Source organism: Mobula birostris, chromosome 25 (genome assembly GCF_030028105.1).
Source record: "Mobula birostris isolate sMobBir1 chromosome 25, sMobBir1.hap1, whole genome shotgun sequence".
Classification (NCBI taxonomy): Eukaryota; Metazoa; Chordata; class Chondrichthyes; order Myliobatiformes; family Myliobatidae; genus Mobula; species Mobula birostris.
The window spans coordinates 35726221-35737048 of NC_092394.1; the positions used below are offsets into that span (position 1 = coordinate 35726221).

General features: G+C 42.9%; 1 protein-coding gene across 3 annotated transcripts in view; it reads right to left on the reverse strand.

Moving 5' to 3' along the window:
* The window catches only part of tyw1 (tRNA-yW synthesizing protein 1 homolog (S. cerevisiae)), a 204278-nt gene extending 193818 nt beyond the window's left edge, over window positions 1-10460 (reverse strand). For 2 of the 3 annotated variants that reach the window (XM_072243119.1, XM_072243120.1), the window contains exons 1-3: window positions 10214-10460; window positions 8757-8896; window positions 6033-6173 (exon numbers count right to left, since the gene is read on the reverse strand). In XM_072243119.1, the coding sequence (XP_072099220.1) occupies window positions 6033-6173; window positions 8757-8896; window positions 10214-10289 (357 nt within the window). In that variant the 5' untranslated portion in view covers window positions 10290-10460. The remainder of the gene's footprint in view (window positions 1-6032; window positions 6174-8756; window positions 8897-10213) is intronic. The other variant, XM_072243121.1, reaches the window with a different exon arrangement.
* Between the last annotated feature and the right edge of the window lie 368 nt (window positions 10461-10828).

Genomic DNA, 10828 nt, shown 5'->3' on the forward strand with positions numbered 1-10828 from the left:
CCTGAGCAACACCAAATGGTACATCGTAGCTCTTAGAAAAATGGTCTCCAAGACAAAAGCAAATCTCTCCAAGTGAAACCAATTAAGGACACGATCAGAGAGCCAACCCAGTTCTCAAAGCCATCTTGGAGATTATAAGAAATACAGTCAGGGAGAGCAAGGAGGTGATAGAAATGAGTTATAGGCAGGTGGTCACACCGGGGCCACGGGAGACAGACAAGTGGGTCACAGTCAGGAGGGGGAAGGGGAAGAGTCAGCTACTAGAGAGTACCCCTGTGGCTCTACCCCTTGACAATAAGTACTCCTGTTTGAGTACTGCTTAGGGGGGGACAGCCTACCTGGGGGAAGCAACAGTGGTCATGCTTCTGGCACAGCTTCTGGCCTTGTGGCTCAGAAGGGTAGGGAAAGGAAAAGGAAGGCAGTAGTGATAGGGGACTCTATAGTTAGGGGGTCAGACAGGCGATTCTGTGGATGCAGGAAAGAAACTCGGATGGTAGTTTGCCTCCCAGGTGCTAGGGTCCGGGATGTTTCAGATTGCATCCAAGATACCCTGCAGTGGGAGGGAGAACACCCATAGGTCATGGTACATACTGGTACCAATGACATAGGTAGGAAAAGGGAAGAAGTCCTGAAAAAAGGCTACAAGGAGTTAGGAAGAAAGTTGAGAAGCAGGACCGCAAAGCTAGTAATCTCCGGATTACTGCCTGTGCCACACAACAGTGAGTATAAGAATAGAATGAGGAGGAGGATAAATGCGTGGCTGAGGGATTAGAGCAGGGGGCAGGGATTCAGATTTCTGGATCATTGGGATCTCTTTTGGGGCAAGTGTGACATGTAAAAAAAGGATGGGTTGCACTTGGATCCCAGAGAGACCAATATCCTGGCGGGTAAGTTTGCTAAGGCTACTGCGGAGAGTTTAAACTAGAATTGTTGGGGGGGTGGGGGGGAACCGAACTGCAGAGACTGGGGAAGAGGCAGTTGACTCACAAATAGAGAAAGCTTGTAGACAGTGCGAGAGGGAGGATAGCCAGGTGATAGAGAAGGGATGCACTCAGACCAACAGTTTGAGATGTGTATTTTAACGCATGGAATATTGTGAACAAAGCGGATGACCTTAGAGCGTGGATCAGTATTTGGAGCTATGATGTTGTGGCCATTACAGAGACTTGGATGGCTCAGGGACAGGAATGGTTACTTCAAGTGCCGGGTTTTAGATGTTTCAGAAAGGACACGGAGGGAGGCAAAAGAGGTGAGAGCGTGGCACTGTTGATCAGAGATAGTGTCATGGCTGTAGAAAAGGTGGACGCCATGGAGGGAGTGTCTACAGAGTCTCTGTGGGTGGAGGTTAGGAACAGGAAGGGGTCAATAACTTTACTGGGTGTTTTTTATAGGCCATCCAATAGTAACAGGGATATCGAGGAGCAAAAGGAAAACAGATCCTGGAAAGGTGGAATAATAAAAGAGTTGTCGTGATGGGAGATTTTAATTGCCCAAATATCGATTGGCATCTCCATAGAGCAAGTGATTTAGATGGGCTGGAGTTTGTTAGGTGTGTTCAGGAAGGTTTCTTGACACAAAATGTAGATAAGCCTACAAGAGGAGAGGATGTACTTGATTTGGTATTGGGAAATGAACCTGGTCGGGTGTCAGATCTCTCAGTGGGAGAGCATTTTGGAGATTGTGATCATAATTCTATCTCCTTCACAATAGCATTGGAGAGAGATAGGAACAGACAAGTTACAAAAGCGTTTAATTGGAGTAAGGGGAATTATGAGGCTACCAAGCAGGAAATTGGAAGCTTAAATTGGGAACAGATGTTCTCAGGGAAAAGTATGGAAGAAATGTGGCAAATGCTCAGGGGATATTTGTGTGGAGTTCTGCATAGGTACTTTCCAATGAGACAGGGAAGTTATGGTAGAGTACAGGAAACATGGTGTACAAAGGCTGTAATAAATCTCGTCAAGAAGAAAAGAAATGCTTACAAAAGGTTCAAAAAACTAGGTAATGATAGTGATCTAGAAAATTATAAGGCTAGCAAGAAGGAGCTTAAGGATGAAATTAGGAGAGCCAGAAGGGGCCATGAGAAGGCCTTGGTGGGCAGGAATAAGGAAAACCCCAAGGCATTCTACAAGTATGTGAAGAGCAAGAAGACAAGACGTGAAACAATAGGAGCTATCAAGTGTGACAGTGGGAAAGTGTGTATGGAACCGAAGGAAATAGAAGAGGTACTTAATGAATACTTTACCAGTATTCAATATGGAAAAGGATTTTGGTGATTGTAGTGATGACTTGAAGCAGACTGAAAAGCTTGAGCATGTAGATATTAAGAAAGAGGATGTGCTGGAGCTTTTGAAAAGCATCAAGTTGGGTAAGTTGCCGGGACCAGATGAGATGTACCCCAGGCTACTGTGGGAGGCGAGGGAGGAGATTGCTGAGCCTCTAGTGATGATCTTTGAATCATCAATGGGGACAGGAGAGGTTCCAGAGGATTGCAGATGTCGTTGCTTTATTCAAGAAAGGGAGTAGAGATAGCCCAGGAAATTATAGACCAGTGAGTTTTAACTCAGTGGTTGGCAAATTGATGAAGAATAACCTAAGAGGCAGGATTTATGAACATTTGGAGAGGTATAATATGATTAGGACTAGTCAGCATGGCTTTGTCAAAGGCAGGTCGTGCCTTACGAGCCTGATTGAATTTTTGGAGGATCTGACTAAACACATTGATGAAGGAAGAGCAGTAGATGTAGTGTATATGGATTTCAGCAAGGCACTTGATGAGGTACCCCATACAAGGCTTATTGAGAAAGTAAAGAGGCATGGGATCCAAGGGGATATTGCTTTGTGGATCCAGAACTGGCTTGCCCACAGAAGGCAAAGAGTGGTTGTAGCCGGGTCATATTCTGCACGGAGATCAGTGACCAGTGGTGTGCCTCAGGGATCTGTTCTGGGACCTTTACTCTTCGTGATTTTTATAAATGACCTGGATGAGGAAGATGAGGGATTGGTTAGTAAGTTTGCTGATGATACAAAGGTTGGAGGTGTTGTGGATAGTGTGGAGGGCTGTCAGAGGTAACAGCAGGACATTGATAGGATGCAAAACTGGGCTGAGAAGTGGCAGAAGGAGCTCAACCTGGATAAGTGTGAAGTGGTTCATTTTGGTAGGTCAAATATGACGGCAGAATATAATATTAATGGTAAGACTCTTGGCACTGTGGAGGATCAGAGGGATCTTGGGGTCCGAATCCATAGGATGCTCAAAGCAGCTGCGCAAGTTGACTCTGTGGTTAAGGTGGCAAATGGTGTATTGGTCTTCATCAATTGTGGAATTCAATTTAGGAAACGAGAGGTAATGTTGCAGCTATATAGGACCTTGGTCAGACCCCACTTGGAGGACAGTGCTCAGTTCTGGTCGCCTCACTACAGGAAGGATGTGGAAGCCATAAAAAGGGTGCAGAGGAGATTTACAAGCATGTTGCCTGGATTGGGGAGCATGCCTCATGAAAACAGGTTGAGTGAACTTGGCCTTTTCTCCTTAGAGTGACAGAGGATGCCAGGTGACCTGTTAGAGGTGTATAAGATGATGAGAGGCATTGATCATGTGGATAGTCAGAGGCTTTTTCCCAGGGCTGAAATGGTTGCCACAAGAGGACACAGGTTTAAGGTGCTGTGGATTAGGTACAGAGGAGATATCAGGGGTAAGTTTTTTACTCAGATAGTGGTGAGTGCATGGAATGGGCTGCCGGTAGTGGTGATGGAGGCGAATATGATAGGGTCTTTTAAGAGACTTTTGGATAGGTACATGGAGCTTAAAAATATAGAGGGCTATGGGTAAGCCAAGTAATTTCTAAGGTAGGGACATGTTCGGCATAACTTTATGGCCGAAGGGCCTGTATTGTGTTGTAGGTTTTCTATGTTTCTATGTTTACGTGATCAATCAGCATTTCAAATTTAGCTTTGAGCTCCAACCATCATATTCTCAAATATTTCTTCTTTGTTATCTGTCAATCTGAGATTTAAAATAAAACTCTTTTAGCCCAGTTTACCTTCTGGACATTTCCTAAACCACAACAGCAAGATATGGTGGTACTATCATGCAAATTAATGATACGATGGATTAAGATGATCCCTAAAATGTCATAATAAAACACTATGACAACCCAAGATATTCTTTAGCAAATAGTTCTGTAAATCAATGTCTTAAAGTCAGATTGAAATGTTTCTAGTTATAAGAAGACCCACATGTATTTCAATTCCTTGATATTGCATAAACAGACTAGTTTATGGTCGGTCAATAATGGTATCCCAAAACAAAGGAGCAGACTGTGACATGTATCTGATGACCATCACTGCTGAACAATCTCAACTCAGTATCATTCACTGCCATTTGCATAAAACTGTCAAGCAGACTAGAAACTATATAATAAATTTCAATATTTTTAAAAATGTTGCATAATAGCATTCAGATAGAATGGTAATTCTTGTTTCAATGTTATGACATACTGCTAGGAAAGGCAACACGATTGTCTACAACTTTGCACAATATATCAAATTAGATAATTTAAAGCAGAATCCTTTATTTAATATTCTTTCACAAGAGCGCTTATGTCCATCCAAACTGTCCTTGCACTGGGTGGATTTTCAGTTCTTTTTAGATGCCAGTTAAAAGACTCAAATCAAATACTTTGGGTCTGAAGTCACAAAGGCCAGAACAGCCTATTTTATCAAAGAGCACAGGTTACTCAGAGGCATTTCTCCATCATTCCAGTAGATTCATGGTCACTATTATTTATCCCGGATTTTCACAATAACTGTAGTTAAACTCCAATGTCCATGCTAGAATTTGAATTCATAACTCCAGTTTATTTGAAGGTAAGATTTTAAGTGAATTAACAACCACAACGTGTCCATGTAACACACATAAGCTAATTTTGTAAGTTGTGGACATTTTAAAATAACATTATGAAACTTTAAAACACACATCAAACTAAGACAAACTCTAAAATAAGAAAACATGCACTAATTTGTTTAAGAGATAAAAATATAACCACCTCCACTTTCTGCTTTCCGCAGGGATCGCTCCCTACGCGACTCCATTGTCCATTCATCCCTCCTCACCGATCTCCCTCCTGGCACTTATCCTTGCAAGCAGAACAAGTGTACACCTGCTCCTACACCTCCCCCCTCACAACCATTCAGGGCCCCAAACAATCCTTCCTAGTGAGATGACACTTCACCCGTGAGTCTGCTGGAGGTCATCTACTAAATCCGGTATGGCCTCCTGTACCTCAGTGAGACCCAACTTAGATTGAGAGACCACTTCGCCGAGCACCTACACTCCGGCTGCCAAAAAAAGCAGGATTTCCCAGTGACTACCCATTTTAATTCTACTTCCCATTCCTATTTTGACATGTTAGCCCTCTACTGCCGCAATGAGGCAACGCTCAGGTTGGAGGAGCAGCACCTTATATTCCGCCTGGGCAACCTCCAATCTGATGGCATGAACATCGATTTCTCGAACTTCCAGTAATGGACACCACCGCCCCTTCACCATTCCCTATTTCCTCTCTCACCTCACCTCCTAACCTGCCCATCACCTCTCCTGGTGCTCCTCCTCCTTCCCTTCCTTCCATGGCCTTCTGTCCTCTCCTATCAGATTCCTCCTTCTCCAGCCCTTTATCTCTTTCACCAATCCACTTCCCAGCCCTCTACTTCGCCCCTCCCCCTCTCCTGGTTTCACCTAGTTGGTATTTCTTCCTCCCCTCCTTCCCACCTTTTTACTCTGACTTCTCATCTTTTTTCTCCAGTCCTGATGAAGGGTCTCAGCCTGAAAAGTCAACTATTTACTCTTTTCCATAGACGCTGCCTGGCCTGCTGAGTTCCTCCGGCATTCTGTGTGTGTTGCTTGGATTTCCAGCATCTGCAGATTTTCTTTTGTTTGTGAACCTTCCTAATTCCTGCAACTTGCACCAACTTCTACATCAATCTTTTCCCTATTTAATCCAACACAAAATGCACCCAGATCAAGCACATACCTCTGCAGTACCAGTCTGAGAACCAAAGAAAATCTTCACACCAGCAACAAGGATTTCTTTTTCTTCGTGGACTAAATGTCCATTTTGAATCAATTCTTTAGGTACATTTGCAGTTAAGACTTCTTTTACTACTTCTTTCTGCTGCTCAAAAAAAGTGTCAAAAAATAAGCTAGTTGCATATAAACACCACAACTCTACACAATATAAAGCAGTCCACTTCTCAGGAAAAATTTGCAGGTAATTAATATAGACAGGATCTTTTGTTTTTAAAACAGATAAAAGTAACAATTAAAGAGTTGACACCATATTGTTTCTAATTGTTTAACATGCATTTTTTAAAGTGGCTTGACTTTAAGACAAATATATATGTGCTAAAGATTTATTAGTTTAACAATTAAAAAGCTTAAAAGTTGCAATTCTATTTTCATCCTTCAAGCAACAAATATGGTTTTCATATACAGTGGATTATGATTAATTGATCCATCAGTTAATCAGGACTGCCGCTTATTTGGGACAACTCAAAGAACAAAAACTCATGGAGAAAATAACTGGGCTTCCCTTTGTTTATTTGGGACACTATGCAGCTTAATAGGGACAGAAACTGTTACCAAACAGTTTCTAACCGATGCTTGTTGCATGAACTCGTGTGGCTGTTAGGCACTATACCATGCTTAGAGCAAACAAGTTTTTTTAAAACAGTGTCATTTGTGTGCATTTATGTTCAAAATGAGGTGATTTTTGTCACTGATGATTGGCGGGAAATAAACAGCAAGACAATTAGAAACATTTGCTCACTGCAGTTCAAGCATTCAGGCTTGGAGATGACACGAAAAATTTGAAGGCATCGACAATCATCTTGAATGTTACAATGAAAATGAAAATTTAGAAGATGCAATTGTCAAAAGCATTGTATGAAGGCAGTCCATTATGTGCACAAGGTGTCCGTGATAATTATGTTCATTTACAATCAAAAGAACATGGCAGCATGTTGGCTACCCGTTGTAACCAACGATGCCAGTGAAACCTAGGCAGGAGAGTTTTTTAAAGTAGAAAAGCTATTGCATTGGGACAGTTCCTCTCTCTTGACCTCCGGAAGTCCGGATCCAGTAGAACGAGTAGCCATCACAAACTGGAATCTTCCTTGATTGAAGTGGATAACCATGACTTCTGCTGTGCCTTATCATCCCCTTCTCTCTCCACGAAGTGTTAAAGAACCACCTTCGTGTCCATTACATCTCACTGTTGATCTCATCCACCCAGTCCACCAGAGCTGACTTCACGTACTAGGACAGACGTGTCCCTACTTCACTGGGGTAAGAAGCCTGCCAGCTACCCTCTCCTGGTTTAGCCTCCCTTTCAAAATAGTGCATCAGGGTGTGGCTACTGTCACATGCAAACAGATAGTTTTTACAGCAAACAAATACAATTTACATCGGTGGTGCACAAGTGGAACAGGTCAAAAGCTTTAAGTTCCTCGGGGTCAAAATCACAAATGACCTGACTTGGTTCAACCAAGCAGAGTTCACTGCCAAGGCCCACCAGCGCCTTTACTTCCTGAGAAAACTAAAGAAGTCTGACCTGTCCTCTAAAACCCTCACTAATTTTTATAGATGCACCAGGGTGCATCACAACCTGGTATGGAAGTTGTCCTGTCCAAGACCGAAAGAAGCTGCAGAAGATCGTAAATGCAGCGCAGCACATCACACAAACCAATCTTCCATCCGTGGACTCACTTTACACCGCACGCTGTCGGAGCAGTGCTGCCAGGATAATCAAGGGCACGACCCATCCAGCCAACACACTTTTCATCCCTCTTCCCTCTGGGAGAAGGCTCAGGAGCTTGAAGACTCGTACAGCCAGATATGGGAACAGCTTCTTTCCAACTGTGATAAGACTGCTGAACAGATCCTGACCCCGATATGGGCTGTACCCTCCAAATATCCAGACCTGCCTCTCGGTTTTTTTTGCACTACCTTACTTTCCATTTTTCTATTTTCTATTTATGATTTATAATTTAAATTTTTAATATGTACTATTTTTTAATATTTAATATTTGTAATCCAGGGAGTGGGAAGCGCAGAACCAAATATCGCTGTGATGATTGTATGTTCTAGTATCAATTGTTTGGCGACAATAAAGTATAAAGTATACTTGGGGCCAAGTACGAAAGCTGAGAGTTTGGTGGGAACCAAAGGTGAGTGAGCTGTCCCAGATTGGACACAACAACCCCCTTCACCAGAGGTGCTACCTCTCTCTGGACACCCCATACACCAGATGAATTCCTCCAGCAATAACTATTAGAAACTAATACACAGTATTATAGTACTGTAGTAACATTGGTAGTGTTCTAATTTATTCTGTATTTCATTTAAATGCATAATTTGTTACTCAGTTAACTGATAGCTTGTCTTTTTAAAAACCTTTTAAACTCTTTCCATGAAACTTCAGCTAATTGGGGCAGCCATTTAATTGGGCCAAAATGTCCTGGTCCTGATGTGTCCCAATTAAGCAGAATCCACTGTGTTCATGACCAAGAGGCAAGAACCACTCCAATTTTCACTCAGCCCACTGACACATTCCACTAATGAGGAAATGTCAAGCATCCATTCAGCACCTCACAACAGTGAGGTCAATACCCCAGCAGAGTGACTTTCAAAAATACACCTCATTTCTTCCGTGTTCTAATACAAGCAGGATAACTACTGAATTTACTACACTTATTACCTTGTTATTGGCCTTAGCCAAGAACTCAAAAACTGCCCAAATTCCCACGGCAACAGCAATGGAAGAGTAGATGTAGTATCTAATGTGCCACAACGACAACGCATAATTCTGGAAGGAGTTCCAGGTCTCACTGATGTAGACTAGAAAGTGAGAAAATAAACCTCAGTGTCAAAACTTCTAATTTACATTCATTTTTCTCTGATTGATTGTCTTTCCTTCACTCGCTGCCTCATATTTAAAATTTTCAGCTTCCAGACTTCTGCATTATTGCAGGTTATGTTTTCAAACATGACCCTCTGCAGCAGACATTAAAAGCTGTATGTCCTTACTCAAATAGAAGTAGTTTTCCAATGTTCTATCCAACATATTTTGTTTTGATGTTTGTTGGCGGTAATAACTGCCACACATCACTTGTCCTTATCTTAAGATGTCCTAGAGCTGTTCTCTCAAATTCTCTCCCTGAATCTCATTTTGTTTCTTAAACACAAGAGATTCTGCAGATGCTGTAAATCTAGAGCAACTCACACAAAATGCTGGAAGAACTCAGCAAATCCAACAGCATCTAGGAAGGAGAATAAACAGCCTATGTTTCAGGCTGAGCCCCTTCACCAGGACAGAAAAGGAAGAGTAGAAGCCAAAATAAGGAGGTGAGAGGAGGGGAAAGTACAAGCTGGCAGGTGAGGGGGAAGGTGGGTGGAAGAGAAGGGATGGAGTATGAAGCTGGGAGATGATAGATGGAATCCCCTTCATAGATGCTACCTGATTTGCTAAGTGCCTCCATCATTTTGTTTGTTGCTTTTATTTTTTTTCTTAACCCTTTTCCCCCCTTGAACAAAACCTGTCCCACTGAGCATTCATTTGGACAGCATTACTTTTTTTTTTGCTTGCTATCCATTCAAGTCACCTCTGAAATGCCAAAGGATACTGCTACAGATGTTAAATGAATTCATACCTTGTTTATTCATTCAAGTTGCTACTGAGATATGAGCTCAGAAAAGTTTATAAACAATTTGATTGTATAGAATTAGAGAAGCCTGAACAATAAACGGACATCAATGTAGAATAAGTGAATCACACATCCACACTAATGATGGGCAAATTAAGGACCAATTGTCAAGAACACCACACAAAAAAAATCAAGACTTAGACATGGGTTTTCAAACAAGGGCAACATAATTCTAAAGTCTACTAAATTTAGTTTTAAAAAAGGAAGTGGGGATTCTGTGTGGATAAACGGACAGGGCGAAATACAAAATATATTTATTAAATCTACGTTCCTTTGTTAAACACCGGCTTTCAAGATTAGGTCCGCGCCTGTATCCAATGGTGAAGTCCGACGCTCAATCGGCGGGAGGAGGATCAGGCACGACCGACATACCGAAAACTCCTCAATCAAACGATTCACAGACAAGTTAATCTCCGTTAGTAACTTCAGACGAAGGTTGTGGAAGTCTCACCGTCACCACGTTGTTCCCCGCACACCGGCCCGGGACGGCAGAGCCCCAATAACACAACGACCATCAGCGCCCACATAGCAGTCCGCTTCCTGCCCGGCGAGTACACGGGAGCCTCGGGTACAGCAGAGACGCGCGGTCCCCCTCCTCGCCCGGCGGGCAAACAGGAGCCTCGGAGACAACAGAAGGATGTGACCCCCCACTCCTCACAACTCCCCCAGCACCGCCATTGCTCAACGCAGAGGGTGCTGGGATTCAACCAACTTTATTCACACTTCCGTCCTCACTCCGCCGGCAGACTAGTGAATGGGACTCTCCCTGTCCTGTGTCACGTTCATCCCGCAGAATGGAAATATTATCCCCAGTGCACGCTGCCCTCGGGAGGAGGCAACGTTCACCCACCTCAAGGCTGTCTGTTTGTCTGTATCTTGTTTTACGGCGGTTTGCATCCAGCTTAATGGTGCATTACCGCCACCCTCTGCTCCAGAATGTGCACTAGACATACATTCTAAATCCCTACACACACTTCACCCTCCCATCTTTGACCATCCTAGTATCCTATTCCTGTTTATTCGTCATATTCTATAAAAAAAAAACCCTGTACCCCTTAAAAACGCT